Genomic DNA, 22,181 nt, shown 5'->3' with positions numbered 1-22,181 from the left:
TAGCAGTGTACATGGCTGCATCTTCTCGTGTTTCCGAACGTTATTACTTAGCTGTTTATCGCGTAACACGGGCACAAGGAAAGGGAAGAAATTGAATTTCGCCGCGTTCAACGAGAATAGACTGGGTAATGGCAACGAATAATGCCACGAAAATGGCTGGAACGGTAACGATCCGTGTACGAGACGGTAAATTCTCTTTCGCGTTGTCATTCATCGGGATACGGTATTTTTATTTTCTCCGTAAAAACGAACGAGACGCGTACTTCGCAGAATGAACTGAGAATAAAGTGAAAGAAGAATGGAACACCGTTTGTTGAGAAAAAGAAATTCATCGTCGGCTGAAACGATGACTTTTCTACGTAATTTCGCTCTCTCTAAAACGTTTCAGCTTCGACTGTAAATTAAACCAGATTCACTTGACTTTTCAGTTTTTCTTCCTCTTTGCATCCTCCTTTCTTTCCTGCTCTTTTTCGCTGGTTAGAAAATCCACCAAGGTAGGGAACAACGTTATCTGAAATGTATCCCGCGTTGAAAACACGAGACGAATAACGCATCAGATAGGTCGGTACGTCAGTCACACGTTTTATCGTGAATCTTTCAACGAGTGGCTGAAAGGATCGGATAGCATTGCCTGTAGCAGCGAAGGAGAAATAGGCCAGGAGCACCCTAGAAACGTTGCCCGCAACGTATGCGATCCCTTTCTCCCCAGGATGTCGCGATAGCAGAATAAACGCGCGAAGGTACGACGTGATAAGGCAGCCAGAACGAATGCTACGATTTTTATCGTGTACAAACGTAGAAACGAATATCGTGACGACCGTGGTAAATTTTTTCACAAGGCACAAGGTGTTAAAAAAGGAAAAAGAAAATTTGGACGATTATAGAGACACGAACGAAAAATGCTGTTTTTTCTTTTCGAAAAAAAGAAAAACCAAAGATTAGCTACATTTCGATTAAACGCTTAATCCTCTCAAGTGGCTAGAACACGCTACTCGTCTGATTTGCAAAGTAAACGAACGACTTTTTGCCGGAGATTTTCTTATTAATCTCACAGAGGGTCCTTCGCTAATCCTACAAGTAGGTAGAAGATTAAAAACTCCTCGGCTTTTCCACTTGCAACGATCCTCTCTCGTCTGCCATTCGACGCTCGATCAACTTCGATCAATTGGTTTTTCCAAAATTGCAGTCTGACACGAAAAACACGAACATCGCTGTTTGCTTCGTTAGCGAGATAAATGATTGATTGCCCCGTGGATATTATTTAAAGGCTCGATGCCCGGGATGACCGACTTCCTATCAGATTCTGCACAGAATGCAGCACAACGTGGGAGGAAGTGAAAATCAAACGAAGAGAGAGTTAGAGAGAGAGAGAGAGAGCGGAGTTCTATTGTGTACCATGCAATTAGCCCGGCGTTTACGTCGCGTCGCATCGTTCGAGACTCTGTACAATTCACGCGAACTCCTCTGTCTGTATTCCATACAGGACATCGAATTCCAAGCACTGACCAACATACTGACACACCCTACTATTCTGCCAACGTTATTGCGTCCACTACTGTCACAATAACTATTATCAAGCTTACGTGGATATCATGCTCCTGATATTGTTCATCGCGGAAATTCGTCACGATACCGCCATAGCGTGACGCGAACAAACGTACACAACGACGAAATTTCTATTCGAAAAAGAGGATAACTCCGATATCCGATACCGAAACAACCAAAATTCCTGGTACCTTTGATATCGTTATATTATAACAATATCTAGGCTACACTGTAGAAATATTCTCAAAGCTTCAAAGGGAGCGGTGGTGTGAAAGAACACGCTGCAAATTCAAACAGAGAAACAATTTTGGTAACACGCAGTCTTCGTATCGCGCTAATATTTTATAAACGGAGAATTCTATAAAAATCGTTCGTTCGCACACAGCACTGTAGATAGAGCGCGTATTAAAGGATGATAAAATAGAGAGAAAGTCGTCGAGTCCGTCTGGTTCCGTGGCGAAATCGAGTCAGTCGCAGAATCTGTGATTTCATCGTTTCAGCGACTTTTAGATGCAAATATCCGGAAAGTGGAAAATGAGGTTGCTCGCTATCTCGCTGCGACACCCTTGTACTTTCCTATCGAGCAACTTTATCCGTTTTCCAGTGACGTCTAACGCCTTGACTCTCGTTAAGCCATTAACTTCTACCTTCGCAAGTTCCCTTGGAAGTTTCACCGAAATTTCTTTTCGCGCCCGGCTTCCCCGCGAAACTTTCACGGCCTCGCGACGTTCTGCATCGAAAATGCTTGGATAAGCGCGACCAGCGCTCCAAGAATACGTATCGTGTGTGAGAGAAGGGCTCGTCGTGGTGTCTGACACCAAACGTTCCTATACTACTGGAACGCTGTAAAAATCGTATTAAGTGGAACAGGATGGCGCACAGTCCGTTTCTTTGTTCTATTCTCGCGATTTAACCGTAAACCAGCCTTCCGAATCGTTGTTCCATGGGCATCGAACTGGAATCCGGAAGTTACGAAACTACGCGAATGGCGGTACTCTGCGCGCTTCTACATAACTGATTGCCAGAATGAACTTCTGGAATAACCACGATACACCGTGGAAGCTGTATCTTGAATTTTCGTTATTTGCTTCGCAGTGGAAATGGAAAATGGATATATACGCCAGGGAGGAATATTCGAGCGGACGAGGAAATTGAAAAGAATCCCCTGCTCTCGTCTTCGACGTTACAGTCGGATTGTGTTCGAAATTGGTCGCTTAAAGGCTGAAAGGGATTCGAATGGCGCGAAAAGATTTTCCGCTGGAATTCTCGGGGGAAGGTCCGCGACGCATCTTTTCGCGCGCCGGATCGATCTCCGGATTAACGAAGAGAAAAGGACTGTCGCGGTACACGGCCAAGAAGGTTGTATGCGAAGGTGAATAATACATTGTCTCCGGAGCAACCTGGCGTGTCCGAGGGTCTGGAAAAGGGGGATGAAAAAAGGAACGGCGAGAAGCCCGGCTAAAGAACGAACGTCCAAGGGAAAAGAGGAGAAGGCGGAGCGAAAAGACCGCAAGGAGGAAAAAAGAATGCGCTTTATTTTGCCGGGCACAATCGGACAACGACGCAAAAGCCTGCTGAATTGGCAAAAGCTCTCGAAAGTACTGTATCAAGCTGCCGGCGCGGCGCTTGACTTTGTTTATTCCCGTTCTTTAGCTAACAGTGAACCACAGTGAGCGGCGAGTTTCGCCTATAAATCAACGTCGCGTTGAATGCTTCGGTGCATGATAGAAACACGAGGCTTTCTCCCTCGAGGAATGGGAATAAAGTCAAAAATCGCGTCTGTGTCATACCGCGCGCGATACGCTTCGATAAAATATTGCTGACGCGTCGAATCTGCGAACCACTCGTTTCTCCGACCTTTATTTCGCTTAATTAAACCTTCGCTCCAAAGCTCAACGTCTCCTATTCAAGCGTTTTTCGTCGGTTTCGATATTTTACACCATGCTGGATGAACGTTTTCAGAGTCACGAGCCATATGCACGACGAGTTCTCTTCTTCTTTTTCTTGAAATTCCGATGAACGCGCCTCCCTCGTGATTCTTTGCGAATTTTGTCCAAGATTTATTACGACACGCGTGACGCGCGATCTTTTTCGAATAATAATTCCCGTGTCGGAGATTTATGGCGAAAGAGAGTTTCGCAAGTCGTTCGCAAGAAACTTCGTGGAACATGCAAGTTCAATCTCATCCGCCGGATCGAAGTTGCCATCTGCTATGATATCGCGAGGGAGAAAAAATTCTCCCAACTATATGAAAGCCGGTAGCCATTGTTTTTCCTTAAGATAGCGCAACGATTTATTATTTACCAAGACAACGAGCACATTCGTTTCGATGAACGTGATTCTGCGCGTTGTTCTACCACGCGATAGACCCGCGTAACGCGCGCATCTTTCAACCTCGAACTGCGGAGTCGATCTCATTAAACCTAACGACTCATATTTGCCGACTTGAGCAAATCGTGCTCGCCGCGTGTTTGCCAGACACTTGGTCGCTGTTTGCTGCGCCGCGGGGAAACATACAGCCCGGATCAAATCTGCGAAACAATTTTACCAAACCGTGAGAAGCTACACGTTGAAAGACTACACGCCGTGGCTTGGTACAAACTCAGCATCTACCAAATCTTCAAGACACCACGAAAAAATCCTTCCACTATGGATTCATCGTGTCTCTTCGTTTCCTCGAGATACTCGTTTACAGCTGATGTCCGAATACGACGAAGAATTTTCCGGAGAACGAGACGATCGAAATTCTTTCATTGCTGGCTTCTAATTTAAGTCCAGAGTCTACGAGCAACCTTGACACAAAGCGCGAAGAAATCTTCCAACCATTTTGAAGCTTCCATTTCGTCAAGTTCCGGTCAACCTCCAACAATCGGAAGAATGGAACGGCCGAACGTGAAGAGTAATGGAGGAAAGAGAAGAACGAGGAATAAAGAAACGAGGAATAGTTCAGTCGAAATGCAGAGAGCTGGACCGGAGAGTATCACGGTTGGATCGTGTTTCCACAGTGCATTGGAATTTGTGCCACGTGTGCTCAGTATAATCTATACGATGTAATCGGGTCACGTTCGGCGAACAAAACTAACGAGACTGCAGCTGCTAAGCATACCAGTGATTCGATTCTACAAACCGAGCGAACCATAAACACGTCCCACGAATCGTTCCAAGTTCGACATACCCACAAAGAGAAAAATCCAAGTGGTTTCGTCTTTAACCGGAATTTCCTTTCTACTACGCCGCGGTACGAAATTTTCAAATGAGGTGGGAAATGCCATAACTGGGTGGATAAATTGGATGGAACAGAAATAAGAGGTCCGAGTTTTCGTCAAGTATACGCGAGACTTTCATCGAATCAGCTGTGTTTTCGTGGTGATGAAAATTTGTTGCTTGAAAACTTTCAGCGATAACATTTTTGGGAATATTTCACAACGATGAGTAACATGTTTAAAGTTACGAAAAGAACGAGGAAGCGCGCGTTTGCTTGGAGAATCAAACAAAAGGACAATCTTGATAACGCGCGATTAATCAACCAAATTTCAAGGTTTCAAGCTGCTCGTCTGTAAAAAAAGAAAAATGCATATTGTTTATTCGACTAGTCGCGGAGAGACGCGATCGCGAGGAAGCGCGTCAACGGGAGTCGTAAATTCCCGTTACGATTAGACAATCAACGCCACGAACAGATCAATCTCCTATTTCGATTAGGCTAGTAGAGGTGATTTAATTAGTAACAGGACAGTTGATCAACAGTTCAAAGATAGTATATATTCCCAACAACCTTGTAAAGAAGATAGTTACGCTAGTGCGTAAGCTATAAGTTAAGTAGGTGAATGGTTAAATAGTGAAAACTTCGTAATGAGATGTTGACTGTTCTATAGTCGTAGATCCAGTGAAGTCCGGTGACGATGCTATTGCAAAGAAAAAACTCTTGTTGGGGGGTATCGACCCACCACTGGTCGCTTGTGGGTGGAATCTTGGGAAACATGAGAAAACCCACGTTTCCCCTATTTTTACCTGATGGAACAATAACCATAAGGAACTTCTTGACTCGAAGATGTTTTATGCCACTTGGTGCCCTTAACGGTAAATAAAAAAACCTCGTCTTATGGCAGTTCCATAGGATTATTGCGATCCGCTTAATTCTATGTGCACAGCTGGTGGCCGCTTCGAACGTAAAGAGTCACCGGACGTAACACGTATCTTATCGTATCTTTCTCATATATAGCCTTCCCACGTACGCAAAATGAAAGAGATCGTTTTATTTTAAAACCAGATTCTCGTGCAAATACATTGCGAAGCGGCATCCGTCGAGCGAACCTCTCGATAATCTCGAACGTCGATCTCCACATCCAATACAGCCGCAGAGAAAAATCCGTGCGAGCCGTTCAATTTCCGATCGATCGCGAGAAAAGATCGACTATCGCGTTTCGATCGTTGGCGTTCCGTTAGCACGGCGGGTAAATTGCGGCTCTGGCGTCACAAAGCGGAACTGCGGGAACGCAGGAGCCGCATTGCGCTTCGGTGAATTTACTACGGATAATATGGTGTAATTCATGGGATGACCAAAGGGGTGACTCGCTCGTCGCCTACACGCAACAGAGAGTTAGGTAAATTGGCCGTCGATGTACGTTGTACAAGGTCGGCTGAGTCCTCGCCAACGAATAATTTTAATCGGAAGATAGGCGTGAACCGGCCGATGAAATGGCCCTGCCGAATTAACACCTACGATGATGCACGTTTCACCTTTCGAAACCACGTTTCACGATCGATTATCTGACACGAAGGTAGGTTTATTGGCAATTAAGCTAAATCGAGTTACCGTGAGTTTTATTACAGCGTGAGAAGTGATTATTGCAATACGAACGAGATAATCCATCGAACTTCTTTCAGCCGCGTCACGTTCATGATAAGTTTTCATCTCTACGACGAGTACTTCTATGAAATCGAAACGGATCATTTCAATCGATAGAACCGTTTGTCGCGTACCGTGGCCTTTTTATTTTCAGACTTGCTATTTGTTATCGAAGTATGGTTAATCGGATGTAAAATACTTGTTAAGTAATGTAACACGTTTCGTCTATGTATCTGTCTCGGTTTATCAAGGCTCAATTTATAAAGTTGGACGCTAATTTTGATAGACACATCGTAGATCCAATATTCGACGATGTTAACTCGTAAAATATATTTGTACGTCATTACGTGCAGTTAGCTTGCAGCAATATTGTCGTTTCTGTCGCGGAGGATATTAAATGGATATTAACGTCAAGCGACCGCAAACAACAACCACGTGCCATGAATTTTAAATCGAGAGACGATCGATGTTGCCGCGATGGAATCAGCGCCCCTCCGGTCGATCGATCGGGAAAAGTCCTGTACGCGGTAAGATGATTTATGTTATCGATGATCCACCACGCGTGTTAGTTGATCTCATTTACGCCGTTCTCAGGTCGACTCGTGGCTATATCGATCCTTGGTCTCCCCGAGTATTGGCTGCGTCGATGGTCAACCTGCGGCTTGATTTATTGGCAAACCACGTTGCTGAAACCGCTCCGTGTGCCGATCATGATGGAAACTGACTACTGGAAATTTCTTCCAGCAGGATTTTATCTTCGTGACTTTGGTCCGACGATAAGAGTGTCTCAACAGAAACATTTCGAAATTGAATTCAAGGAACCATTCTGGCTACATGACGCGACATGTGCTCTCATCTATCATCATATCCGTAGTACCATTATTTCCTCAGGTAGTTTTCAGAAGCGTGACAGAAAGAGGGTTGTAAGGGTGGAAGTACAAGCCAATAACGGTAGGAAGCGGGTCTATTGGGAAAACGGTGACGCGTGAGAGCCGTCGAAGCGTTAACCATATTCGGGTATGGGCGAATAAAATAGCGTGTGTCGTCTCAGTGTGTTCTCAAAATCGTTTGAGTTTTGTTATCGATATCGAGCAATTTGTCGCCAGTCAACCTATTAACCGGAAGACGAGTTAATTCGTCGATCGAATCTTCCACCTCTTGCACGTAATAATTTCTTTACTTGTGGCTCTTCTATTTCTTAATACGACGTTTCGTTTCTATCGACAATTACGCGTATACTCGCAAGAATGAAAATCGTTTCGCTCTTATTTAATTATTAATTTTGCGATTACACAAGTTTCTGACTAAAGTAGAACCCGGGTCGATAGATTAAATGCTGCTGGATGCTGAGATAAAAGCACGTAACTCGCGTCGACGGAATCGATCACCGTCGTCTATGGCTATTGCTCAAAAAAAAAAAGAAGAAAATTAATTGCTTCGTTGAGTACGTGGCCTGTTCGAACAGTTTCGGTGCTGCAGGCATTCGCACGTGGTTGAGCGAACTACAGTCGTTACGAACTTTGGAAATCCTGCAGGAAAGTTCCTTCGTGGGTCGGTGGATTTCGAGGATCTACGAGAGGATCAGACGTCAGATACAAATTCCAGAACAGTGGCGGTTAACCGACCCTGTTTACGAACTTTAGAAACGTAGACGATGAGAGAAGCCAGACTTTCGTCGAGCGAAATAAAATTCCACGGATCTCCGGCAATTCCATCCGTCTCGGACTGCTCCGTTCAACGATCTCCCAAAAGTAATCAAACGCGTGAACGCGATCCTCGATCTTCTCGAACACGTATTAACTTGTACCATAATTCCTCTTGTTTTCCATTGTCTGGGGAATTTTCACGGTTTGTAACGAGAATTTCCATGATGTAGAATATTCTTACACGTTCTAGTTAAATTTCTGCTCTCTATGGAATTTCTATAGATTCCAATCTTGCGATCTCATACCTCTAGCAAAATTTGTGGACCCTAAAGAATCTCTGTAGATTCCAGCGAAAAATTCCAACTGCAATGAAAAGTTTTTACGATCTAGAATTATCCTTCCAGTGAGATTTCCAATTCCGGTAGATTTCTGTTTGCCTAATCCTAATAAAAAAGAATCCTAGTTTTAGAAAGGATTTCACGAATTCCCATAAAACGGCCGTCCGACGTAGGACAGCTCTAGTAAAATTGTCAAACTCTAGCGAATCGTCTGTAGATTCTTGTGAAATATTCCGGTTCTATAAAGATCTTGCGAATCTCAGAGAAAGCTCCTTTCGATCTAAAGACGCGCTTATCCTCCTAGCAAAATTTCCAAATCCTACAGAGTTTTTGCAGATTCAAAGAGATTGCGGAATTCTGGAAAGCTTTTTAGTAAAATGCCCCCGATTATCTGCGACTCTTTGACTTTTCAAGTAAACAATAAAGTAAACGGTCAGGTTTGGTGATCGTCGTTCGATGATGATAATGCGAAATTTTCCCTGTTCCCCTGTTACGAACGAAACTAGCTGAAATCGTACGATTTCGGTGAACCAAGGAGACCAAGGTTCCGCTATGAGAAGGATTAAGGTGAAGACGTCTTCGACGTGCCGAGACGCATTTACAGCGGAAGGATTGCTGTCGTAATCCTGACGGTTACACGAGTCGCTCGATCTCAATCCTAATCCCGCGTCGCCTGGTAAGCGATCCTCGCCACGATAAACCACTCTCTAACGATCAGGACGTTTGACATCGATGACAAGCTTACACAAAAAGCTCATTGTTCGGTCTAATAGGACTCGGGAAACTTGCGCGTCTACGAGTGTGCATCTGGTGCAACGTTAGCGCGTGCGCGTCGGCCGTGCAACTCGCTTCTATTAAAGTTCAAGAGTTAAGCCTCCGCTTGTCGTCGGGACAGTTTGGAATTTACCGAAACGCCAGAGACTCTCGTCTCTTGCTGTTCAACAGTTTCCTTGTAGCTCTGTTCGTCGGCTTTGCTTAATTCAAAGGCACTCTCTCGAGCAACTCATTAACCAACTGTTCTAATTTCCTTTATCGCAACTTCATCGTTCGGAAAAACAGAGCAGGAGCTAGCGAATTCGAGGAATTCCTTTGACGCTGGCAATGAGAATCACGAGACGGCTCGAGTTGTTGAGAAAGTATGTGGAAAAAAGCCGATACGCATTAATCGAACGTAAACAGCCCCGCGTTGTCGTTCGACGAATTAATCCCCTTGGCAGGAAAAAGGAAAAAGAACACGGAGGAGAAAGAACGGGTACGCGAATACAAACGAACGTGTGGAATGGAAATTGCGCTGGTAACACGACGATTCCATTTGCCTCGCGGAATTCATCTATATCGATCGGCGAACCGTCAAGGCTACAATTCTCCGGCAGGAATGTCGGGAACAAATAATTCGCCACGACGAGCAAATGGAAATCCAAGTGATCCATCGCCTCGATGAAAGTGCGGCTAGCCGTACGTGAAACTTCGCGAAACTCTTCGACCACATGATTGAAGCTCGGTCCGACCTCGTGTTCCAAATCCTTCGCTCGATGCAGGATAAACTGGTTTCACGGCCAGACGAAGAATGCTAGATGTGTCGTGAAAAATTAATAAAAACGCCACCATTGGGATCGATAAATATCTACGTTTTTCATACAGCTAATACGGAGACAAATAATACGGAGCAGCATCGTTGCGAAACTTCACCAATTAAGCATCGTCGAGCGATCTATTCTCCAGGCAAGATACGAGTAGCTGAACATCATTCTCAGGCGTTGAGATAACTGGGTATCCTTAATCCCCTCGCGTTTACTTAGCATGAACTTGAAGGGCTTATGCTGATTAGCAAACACAGCCACGGTTTCCAGTACGCTGATCAAAGTTAAGACACATCGGTGTCGCATCGTGTCGAAGATCGCTTGCTACCGTTCTCCGGTAAACACGACGTGCATTGCACGCGTTTGCGAATCTTGTTTCGAACGTCGATTCCCTCGAACGATCTAATTTTGTATCTAATTCAATATTAAACGACGAATATGTAATACGAATCTTGGATGTCATAGAGCCGAGACGTTAGAAAGGAAGATGAATCGCGAAAAGAAATTAATCGTGTGACCGGCTTATGCGCCTTGTGATACGAACGTTTAATCAAAATGGAAAGGACTCTGAAGAGAAAAATATACACCACCGTCCGACGAGCTTAATTAACGCTTTAATCGTGCCTGTGTGCCAACGCTTCGTGCAAACAAACGTCGGCGCGTTATTTAATTCAAACGACTCCGTTGCTTCTCCCTCGTTAATATCAGTAACAAGAACGTGCGACGTCTTTCTCGGCTAATCTGACTTAATTACGAAACTATGATGTATATTCCGTGCAACAAAGATTGTTCCAACAGGCGAATACAAATAACCGTAGTAATTTCAGCTTGGGAGAATTTTTCACGTATATTTTACGTTTAAGGTGTCGCGGTACTAGCGCCGTCAGCGCGTTAACTACCGGTACATAACATTCATATTTATTTCTCTATTTACACGTTTCTTTAATTATTTGCTGCTTCAGGTTTTTACTTTCTTTTCGGCAATACAGGCTATTAAGTCTTTCTGTAAACGTAAGGCAAACCATATTTTCTTCCTTTTACACGCGAAAGTGACTCAATGTTCGATTATGTAAATTATCAGAAATCGTTAGATAAAACTGATTTACCATATTTCCAGATCCTGGCCATGAGATTAATCGAAATCTATTTATCTGGACGCAAATCACAGATAATTGGGAGAATCAACGAACTCCTATTATACGTACAGACTGTCTTCGAAGTCATGGTACCAATCAAGCGATGATTCTACGTGCAAAGATAAGTCGTAAAGAAAAGTACAATATTTTTCGAAATAGAAAAGTTTGAAAAGCCATCAGCTGCCCGTGTGTTAACTGGAAATTTCGAGTTACGAAACTTGTGTTTCTGCTCGCGTCTGTATTATTAAACATGGACTACGTCAAGATTCTTGCTTGTTGTTTAATAAAATAATTCTTCGTGAATTATTTATGAAACCATTCGATTTAAATGCCGAATGAAGGAAGGTAATAATCGATATTCCGGAGATAAGATAACAAGAATAAGAAGAAGCAATTTTTCTTATTTTTGCATGTAGAATCGCTTCCATATGAATACCAATTAACTGTTAACTAACTGAAGTAACAAATTCGCATACATAAACGAAGCTCTGGCGTATCAAATAATAACGAAATGTCGTTCTCTTCGAACAGTACGAATTTTCTTGCCTCGCTATAATCTTTCCGACGTACGCGACACGCATTTGTAATCCTCGCGAAAATAATTGTCCCGACAATTCGATAGGTTTCCACGTGCAGCAGGTATGCAATTTACTGAAACTGGACTGTATCGGTTTTCAGATATCGCCGGTGGTTACCTGTGCTTTGTCATCAGCATATTCGGAATCGGTGTGGTGACGGCGGTAATCGGAGACGTCGCATCCTACTTCGGCTGCACCCTGGGAATCAAGGACTCGGTTACCGCGGTGGTTTTCGTCGCTCTTGGTACCAGCATTCCCGGTAAGTCGAGCGCGACCGCCATTTCCGTGGAAAAACACCACGGAACAAGGATATCACGCTCACAGTCCACGACAATTTTCAACGAATTTTCTACGTGACGAACTCCTGACTAGCTATAAGTTCTTTTTCAATGACGAGCAAGAAAAAGAGAGAGAGAGAATGGGACGCAATTAGCGGTAATTGCGGGCTGGCTGTTTTACGCGTGAAAAGTATGCGCCACTTCAAGGACACCCCCGATGCTGAATACAGAAACGCGAGGACAATTAAGAGATTACCTCTGCCGCTAACGATCCTTCGTCCTTGGTAACTCGGTGAAAAAGATCTCGAAGGATAGAATTTACAAGCGTTATGCAGAATAACTTTGGAAATGTGCGATGTTGGAGGGAACAAAGAAAGCTTTTGACTTCCTCTTAACATCTGCACGAAGAATTGCTCGATTCGTTGATGAAGTTTTTCTCTAATCTTGTTTCGAGATAATTTTACCTACTCGGGTAACTTTAGTCGCTTATACTCCGAGAGGAAGTTTCACTGTTGAATGTCCTGAAAGGGAATCTCTATTTTCCACGGGCAAACACTTTTAAACGCGCGGCTGAAAAACTGATCGTAGAACGCGGTAGAGACTTCGATAACCATTTCAGAATTTTTTAAGGGCTCCTGAAAAAGCCTATGAAAGAACGATAAAAAGCTTAGGAGTGGATACAAACGACCCGGCTCGCCCACGTGGGGTAAATTAATGGCAACGCCTTGAAACAGGCGATTTGCACGACACATTTATCACTATGGATTGGAGGAAGTACTTTACTGGAGCTCAGAGCCCTCTTTGTCCGGTTGCTTTTTGTCCGGAATTCTGGACGGACCGATGTCGAGATGAAAGCCGGGGAACGACGTCGACTGGATCCATTCGAACCCCGCGATAAATCTTGCAAGAGATGGTGTCACTTTGCGGGACGTTTCGTCTGGCGTGGACGAAATACGGTCTCCTTTCGCGATTCCAGTGGAACGATGGTCGGACTCCTAGTGGAAGAAAGTCACGAGGGGAATTGTTCGGCTACGTTACTCGAGGGGACTTTCGAGATCTGGAAACTAAACGGGAAAGAGAAACGGCCTGTGTTCGATACAATTTTCACGAGTTCGAGCCATTAGTCTACGAATACAATGGAGTGTCTTTGAAATTTAAATGGCGTAATCTCGCAACTGTCGAAACGTCGTACGATAAAATAATACGTTTAAACAACCGTCGGTGAATCTTTTGTTCTAGGTTCGACGATAATTGGCAACGAAGTTCGTTCTCGAACGACACACGACTCGAATATACGAGCTTCTTTCATAACATATAGAAACTACAGAGGAGAAATAGTTAGGAACGTCGTGACGTGGATAAAAGAAAGACAAGGCTTGAAATTGAGATAAGAGAAAAAGGAGGCTTACCCGCGTCGAGATAGAAAGAGCGAGATTATCAACGTGGAAATAAGAAAAACGAGGCTGAAGAATCGAAACAAGAAAAGTAAATGGCTCGTGAATTTTTTAATTAAAGATGGTAAAGTTAATTTCGTGGGCCGTTTATCCGAATGAATTTCCGCTATTCAAAGGAAGGAGGCCATTGAGAGACGGGCTTGCTTGAACGCGTTTATTCGTCGACAGCGCGGTGGAAGAGAAGCCCTGCGAAATTTGTAACGGCGCGGTCAAGACAGCCTTTTTCAGTGCTGCGCGGTCCCTTTTGAATAAAATCAAGTATCAGCTTATTGTGCCCGTAACGGAGAAAAGCCGCGATAAGCAGGTCTCTTTCACCGCTTTTCAAACGACTGCCGTTTCTTTCGAAATTTTTTGCCTTTTCAAGGCTCGTTTGTTCGTCGGAAAGCCCGTCCGGAAATTTCTTTCGCAAGAGAGGAGATGCTTTTTAACAAGCGCGCCGAAGCCGCGTGTACGACGCGTCTATATTTCTGAACGCAGACGTGTGTCAAGCACATCGTCTTGACGCAACCGTAAATTTTCCTCGTCGTGAATGCACGAACGTCGCTCCAACACCATCGTATGCGACCGATAAGAGAACAGAGATCGATGAATATCGTGTGTTTTGAAACGAACGCGAAGCTCGGATAAAATAAACCGCGTCGCGTGATATATCGTTGCCTCGTATGCTAATGGCAATCGTCCCAGGCGATTATCGCTAACAATGGCCCGTTCCAAATTGATAAAAGAAAATAACGTGCGCAGAGTATAATATGTCGTGTTGTCCGTTCGTATTGTCCGATGATAAAAGGCGTTAAGCTGGAATCCTCGCGTTCGGCCATTGAATCTAACGCCCGGTTCGCCTCTAATTGCGCAACATCTGAAAATTACAACGACGCTCGTATTTTCCGATATGAATGGCTCGCGATATTTTTAAAGCATCGTCGGAAAATTGTATACCTCGCCGAGAAGCTAAACGTGTTTAAAACGCCACCGTACCTTTGAAGAGAACTCTGGCCTAAATTTACTTTTCCTCGCGAACGTGTGTCGCATCTCCTACCGTAAGCCTCTTTTTCCGCGTCGTTCAACGAAACGCAACGAAACTGTACGCGACGTTACGAACAGCAGACGAGCATAATTGCGACGACCGAGCCAACGGTGGACCACGGAAATGCAAATGGACGTACACTGTAGCTGAATAAAAGCACAGGGGACTGATTTATTCCGATAATCATACGCGTGTAACAGGGATGGATGCTTGTTGACATGCATACCCCAACGCACACAGACCGGTGATAAACGCGTTTGCACACCGCTGGCCATGGTTTTCACGCGACAATGCGTTACCAGCACAATTTTATTCATTTCCGTGGGGTAGCCGACCTTAACGTGGAAAACATACCGAGGTCGACACCGGAGACGTTTATTCTCGTCGATGAACCCGTGAAATTCGCCCTTAGACCACCGGGCTTCGTTATTTCTTTTAATCTCCATTCGCCTGTTCGTTGATGCTACGTGCGCTACTGCTACGATTAACCAGAGTTTACAGAGCTCTAAATCGCGAAAAATACGGAATCCGGCGCGAAATATCACTGGCCCTACGTGGAACATCGTTTATCATCGCAGACCATAACTATGTTTCTTCTCGCTTCTCATCTGGAGTAATGAAAATAAATTTTTCAGAAAGATTCAATTAGTCGATCGGAGGCGAAAGGACGTGATTAACGCAGATTGCAGATCGCAAATCGGTAAATGATTATTACTGGTAACGGGAATTTATCAAACAATCGTGACAGCCTGCGCGGCTCCGCCTTTGCTGGCCTGTCCCGTATTCAGACTGGATTTTACGGGGTTACTATATGAGGTGATATGCGGCAGACCCGTGCTCGCTGATAATTTATCGCATCTAGCCTTTGTGAGCTCGAACAATGCTCGTAGCTCGAGGTCGCGCCACTCCCTCGCTGTCCCCGATGCCTCTCACCCGATAGATTGGATGAACCTTTTCACGTTATCGTGTGAAAATTGTTCGTTCCTCGAACGATGCTATGTCTTCAGAAAGACATTTCGTCCGGAAGAAAAGATTCAACGACTACATTACACCGTGTAACAAGCTTCGTTTCGATGCTACGTTCCGGGGAATACCGGAATGGACAAACGCAGTGTGCACAGGCAGTGTGCGTAAATATTCGTTGTAATTGCATCACGTAATAACAACGATTTCGTTAAATCGAGGATTCCAGCTCCGGCTTTCACATTATTTAAACACCGACGTTAACTGTACATATTTCATTCGTTGGAGAATAATTTGCCAATGCCGAACGTAATAACGTTTATTAAAGACTCCTAATATCCATAATTCGACCGTTGCATTTCGACAACTTCTATTTAGCTTCGAATTTATAGTCGCTCTTGATCGCCTACTACCATCACCTACCAGCTACTGAATCGAAGCAAAGCAAGCAAATCGAGGCTATCGAATTTTATACAGAGGCAACGCGGAAACGAACGTAACGATTCGCTAGCTTCGATCAATCGTCGGTCCTGGTTGCACGTCCTCGATCGAACAAGGAGAAGGAACAAGCTTCTCGCATTTCCATTATCAGACATCCTTGCCAGCCGAGTTATCAAGACGTCTCTATAGCCTGGCTATCCCGTTCATTGGCAAATTAAGCGCGTATTTTTACGTCTTCGACGGTCCAATCTGCGAGATTTTTAAGGCGACGTTGTTTGAAGAGCGCTCGAGGAGCAGATCGATAGACAACGCGTACTGTTCTGCCCGATCTTCCCGTGCAATTATTCTGTAGCTTCTACTCCTTATCTATGGTCATTCTGCAATAGCTTTTGTCCTTCTTTACGATTCAATTTAAAACGTAGATGCTCTTAAACTAAATAATATTAACTTGTCCTAAAACTTTCTTTCGTTTTGTAGAGAGAAAAACAATAGTTGCGCGACATTTTTCATTTTATATTAGGTTGTCCGAAAAGTTTCTTTCGTTTCATGAGGAAATAATAGACGCACGACGATTTTTCTTTTATATTATTTTGTCGAATTACGTACGATCCATTCTGTTCTGTTGAGATAAACACCGCGACATTTCACAGACTTGGTTTCACATTTGTATGAAAGCGCACTGTTGTAAAAAACACGTTTGCCAAAGAAAGACACTTTTTTTAATAGCATTTCAGTGAATTATGTATGATCCATTTTGTGGTAATAGAACAAGATATAAATAACAGAACGTAATATAAAAGGAAAAATGTAGCGCGTTATTTCCTCGCGAAACGAAAGAATCTTTTGGGACAACGTAATACAAGATGACAAAGCTCGTACGACGGAAATCATATGGAAAGCGTACGAAGAAGTAGAGAACGTAAGAGAAGCAGAAACCTTGTGTTAGCATATTTTACAAAAAAAGGGATATCGTTCGAATCTCCAAGAATGCAGCATTTTTAACGTACAAAATTTTTCTCACGACACCGAGTTGTTTATCTCTTGACCTGATAGTTGTAGCGTTAAACGTAGGAACCGGTAGATACGTATTCTTCTCGTCAATTCTTCGCGAAGATGCGTCCTACAATAAGCGATACAATGGACGGATGTAACAATAGGCGACTGGAGGATGAAAAGAAACAAGATACATCAAGTACGATTTCAAGTCTCCGCTAGAACCAACATCGATCCTCGAAAGTTTCCTTACAGCATCTTCGAATAACATTCCTTCGGATCCTTATTCACGAAAGCGAGGGGAAAGCTCGGCGTTCCAAGCAACGAACGCCAGTTTGGTCATAACGGTGTTGGAAACTTATCGATGGACGTCGGTTCAGCGACGTAACACCATTGCTAGGATGTTCCACGAGCAGAAGCTCCGATATCTTTCTCGAGAGGAAAGGACAATAAGGAAGAATTCCGATCTACGGAGATTGTGGCGAGGATGCGAGGAAGCTTGACTCGGACGAGGCATGTAACCAGGGCATAAATATTGATGAGATTTTACCAAGCGAGGAAGTTTCCCCGGAGCTCGTAAAAGTACGGAACGCGTCGCTTGGAAAGCCGATAGTTACCCAAATAATCCTCGAGCCGTGAATTATACAAATTTTCTCGATATCGAATCGTGCACATTCCTAGAAATGTTCGAATGGCCGTGTAATTGATTCGAATAGCCAGCACGCAATCTGCGCGAATAGGAGATTCGTCGAATGGAGGGACACGTCGTCGCCATAACGTCCCGTTAATTTCCTATCCATGACTGTCTTACAGGGAAAAATCGCTATCGTGCACGATCCTGCGGCAAATGATTCGAAAACGCTACAATTCCGAATTTTCCCACGGCTGGAAACGCATCTTACAAATACCGAGAAAATCATAAAAATTGTAACGGTATCTACGCGCCATGTACGATCGTATATTTTCTTAATTTTCCTCCGCGCATAAATTGAACGAGTGGAAGAGGATGCGGTTCTCCGGAGAATTTTTCAATTACAAAGTAGAAATAGATGGCGATCCTAAAAGTCGCGAAATATATGCAAATTAGCGCGATAATCGAGTCGGCGATAGCCGAGATAACCGTGCTGCTGGCATGAAAGTTCTCGAAGGTACGCCTAGCAAGGTGTTTTAATTAAAGAAGAAACAACCGGACCCTCTTTCGCTTTCACCCTATATGTATAACCCAAACACGTATGCGCGTATCTACTCTTAACGATCGATCTTTCTGAATTTAACTTTCCCAATTAACCCACATTTAACGTTCAGGGAAAGGAAGGATTCAAAAGATAGAAAATCATTTTTATTTATTTTCGAAATTCCCATGAAAGTAGAAATTGCTAGAGTCTGAAAAACCTCAGCTTACCAATTAACAGATTCATCTTGAAACCAAACTTACGATCGTCGCTAATTCTTTACGTTTCTATCTTTTACAAACTTAGCAACGTGTATTGAGCATCGGGAACCAACCAAATACGCGATATCCAATGCGTCAAAGTTTCCAGGCGAAAAGCCCCTGCTATATATGTACATAGTCGGTTAAAGAGTAGCTGAAATGAGTCGGTGCACAGGCTGCACAGGATTTAATCCGAACGCATACATATATACATATGAATCCGTAAGTACGCCTTCGGCCATTCACGTCAGCTGGTTCGCGCATCCGTGTACACGGTGTTGTTCTCGTCGCGATAGAACCCGTGCAACGGCCAATAACAAGAACTGACGAAAGTAGCGGCGACGCATATGGCGAAACATATTCCCGATTAAACGCCGTTGCTTGCTCCGGATATCCGCTTTTTGGGAACGTGTACGCTCTGCATAACTCTCGATAAGTAAGCTAACTCGAACGACTTTGCTCGAAACCATTGTGCAGGTTAGGTTTCCGGAAGCTAGCAGAAGTACACGGGTATTTATTAGATAGTTGAGAAAGCTGGGAACGAAATTTACGAGAAATTTTTCTCGGTGTTCGTCGATGGTTTAACGACGTTTACCGAAAGCGGAGGGTCGAAGAGTTACGCGTAAAGTTGTTCGAAATTTCTGCTTCCACGAAAGACTTCCGGAGACCGGAAATACGATTATTTCCTAACCTCCGGCAGACACACGTACAGCGTACATTGCTATATAAACCTCGATCTTTGTCTCGCGCACGAAACTCTATCCTAACGAGGCTACCATTCTGTGAGTCGTCGACTTGACGACTCGGTGGTCGTAACTTTTTACGGAACATCCGTGTCACGCATATTATGAAACGATTGATCGAGTTACACGCTCGCTATATCGATATTCCATGTACGCTGGTTCGCGAAAGTATTTTATGTATATTTTATAAGCAGTTTGAAATTTCATGAATACTGACACCAGATACAACTGTCGCAATTGGTGAAAATTTTGACGAATCTGAAAATGTATGTATACGCAGGACACTTGGATCTCATTACGGTACTATAGACATTTGAAAATGTCTCGTATAACACATATAGTAATTGCAAAATATTTTTGAAACTGTTCAGATATTTCGTGAGCCACTAGGTAGGTCACGATACGACGTTCAAAGTTGATTTTATAACGAAACGAGCAACTAACCGTAGTCAAGCTTTTGTATAGTTTTGCTGTGTCAAGATTTTGCCGCAAATCGCGGTGCGCCACGAGTTTCGCCGAGTTTCGTTTCAACATACGACACACGTTTCTGCATCACCTCCTCCCCATTTCCTATATCCGCGACAAATCAAAGTAAAAACAACTGTCTACGCGTCGTATTGCGTGGTCTGTGTAAGCGGAAATCGTTGGAAATCGATAAACTATATGGAAGAAGAGGTTAAAAGGGAGAACGAGGGAGTAATAAAAAGAAAACAGAAGAACGCGATACACAGAGAAGAAAAATCTAAGCGTATGACTTTATTGCAGACACGTTCGCGAGCAAGGTGGCCGCCTGCCAGGACAAGTACGCCGATGCGAGCGTGGGCAACGTGACCGGAAGTAACGCGGTGAACGTCTTCCTGGGGATCGGCATTGCATGGAGCATCGCAGCCATTTACCATGCCTTGCACGGTGAAAAGTTTTTGGTAGAACCGGGCAAGTCAGTATCGATTCATTCTTGTTTCTCGATATCCCATTTGTACAGGTTGTTTCAAAGGAAATAACTATGTCACCGACCAAGAACAAAAATTCCTATGCTGATTATCGATTTTGAAACAGTCTGTGTTTATCGAATTTAATCGTATTTTTTTTCAAAATATCGTAACGCGTTCGAATATAAAGGAACGAAAAGGTGGTGACGACGTCTCGCTACGTTGATTCGCGAACGATTCGATACGTGAAAATTTCGCTGCGAGCAGCCTCGTTGAACTCGACATGCTCTTTCCGAACTTTCGCCTGGAAGCACGAGAGAACAGGTTTGACGAGATCGATCTATCGTAACGAAACTTGCGAAAACAATACGAACTTTCGAGATTGGGCAGTTTCGATGGAGAACGGCACCGAGGAAATCGTTTCGTTTACGACGATCCAAACGAATGCACGTTCGATTCTCTAACGTTCTATGTTTTTCCCGCTGTCCTCGATCTGTACGATATATTGGCTCGGTGGAAAACGTTCACGTCACTTTACACGTCGAAGCTTAATCGATTTCACGTACAAGTGCTTACATGGTGACACAAAGCCTATATGATATACGTAGAACGACGAAATACAATAGTTTCAGTCGCAGCTGGTATAGTTTTCGTAATGCGGATGTCTTCCGACCAGCATCTGCAGTCCGGTCGTAAAAAACCAGCCGAATGGCTTTCAGACCCTAAAATGAATCTCGATTCGGAGATTGTTTCGTGGAACGTTGGAAACGCGGCTTGCAGTCCGAGATAGTCATCTGTATCGCGACGCGTCGATGCTGCTACGGGCACCGGATAAGAGCGGATGACGTGAAATGAAACAATATCAGGTAAAACACGAGGACATAAGCCAGATAACAGAGTGTCGTTTGCCATTTACGATCTCGTACGGTGGAAACGCTCTCAAGAAATTTGGTCCGAGATTGGAAGAGAAACTTGGCCAGCGCCGCGGTGCATCGTCGATTTATGTACTGAATCGCGACCAACACCGGTGACAGCGTCCTGGTCTAGAAAATTGTTATCCGTGACGTATCGGCAGCAATATTGTGTAGGACGTAATACGCGATACGGATATTACCGACGACGTGAAATATCGGAACGCGGGTGACGCCCGATTCTGTAAAGAGCCGTCCAGGCATAAATTTCCGCATTTCGAAATACCGGCCCCGTTCGACATCTCTTTTTGGAAATCCGTAACGGAACTCGTTCTATCGCTAACCATTGTCAATCATCACATCGACGCGCGTAGATGCCATTGAACAGAACTTGGACTTTCAATAAATAAAATCGTATTCTCGTCAATTACGTTCCAACCTTCAAACTGCAAAGGTGGATATCTCGTTATCTCGAATTATTTCGACCGGATTGAGTTTCTCGCGAAAGGTAGTAGATAGGAGACCTGTTTTCCCCTCGCCTGGAAGAATATATTTGGCAAAAGTTTTATGATTCGGTGCGTTCGAAGATGTTACGTAAACGTTCTCGCAGGAATATATCACCTACTGAAAAATGCATCGGACGTGAAAGAGCCAGGTTTATGGTTTGAGGGTTCGGTAAGAACGTTCACAGTTTTAGAGGTTAATTTATCTGACGATTTAAAATCGAATCTAAATTGCTCTTAACCCGACAGCAACCGCGTAGATGACCGAAGCGGTACGATTTCGTATCAATTTTTCCCATGGGCTATGATTCTCTCGAATTACAAAATACGGTATCCCGTCTAAGAAACGAAACACTCACAGACTGTTCGATAGGGAAAATGTATAACCCCGTTCAAAAGTCTCAGGGCGGTAACTCTGTGTGTTTCAAAAGTGCAGGAAGATAAATAATCACCGGCTAGATATAGGAATAGGAATTTATCTTGATATTCTTTGTCCAAAAATAGTATGCCAATGTAGTATTTGCAAAATGCATGTGCAATGTTCGTTACCTACATCGAATATTGAAGTCTTATTAAAAATACAAGATATTCTAGGTCGCGCGTGAGCGGTGGTTTACAGAATACAAGCTGCGCGGCTAGATCTTACCACAAACCGTAACTCATGGTCGTAATCATGCATTCCCCCGAGTAAGACGCTACGTTTCTCTAGCTGCGCCCAATTTTCTCGCCTGCCAGAGCTAGGCTGCCGATAGCGGAACCTGCCTCGCATGAATTTCCAAGGCGAGGTAAAACGTATCACGAATCTTATTGGAGCTCATCTCTCCGCGAAACTCGAACCCGC

The 22,181-nt window shown here is 43.9% G+C and overlaps 1 protein-coding gene across 4 annotated transcripts in view; it reads left to right on the top strand.

Moving 5' to 3' along the window:
* The window catches only part of LOC122567707 (sodium/calcium exchanger 3), a 121,681-nt gene that overhangs the window by 86,437 nt on the left and 13,063 nt on the right, over positions 1 to 22,181 (top strand). For 3 of the 4 annotated variants that reach the window (XM_043726585.1, XM_043726584.1, XM_043726582.1), the window contains 2 exons: positions 11,770 to 11,928; positions 19,763 to 19,934. In XM_043726585.1, the coding sequence (XP_043582520.1) occupies positions 11,770 to 11,928; positions 19,763 to 19,934 (331 nt within the window). Of the gene's footprint in view, positions 1 to 11,072; positions 11,744 to 11,769; positions 11,929 to 19,762; positions 19,935 to 22,181 lie in introns of those variants that run through there. The other variant, XM_043726586.1, reaches the window with a different exon arrangement.

This window comes from Bombus pyrosoma, linkage group LG5, assembly GCF_014825855.1.
Source record: "Bombus pyrosoma isolate SC7728 linkage group LG5, ASM1482585v1, whole genome shotgun sequence".
Classification (NCBI taxonomy): domain Eukaryota; kingdom Metazoa; phylum Arthropoda; class Insecta; order Hymenoptera; family Apidae; genus Bombus; species Bombus pyrosoma.
This window is presented reverse-complemented; position numbering and strand designations above follow the sequence as displayed.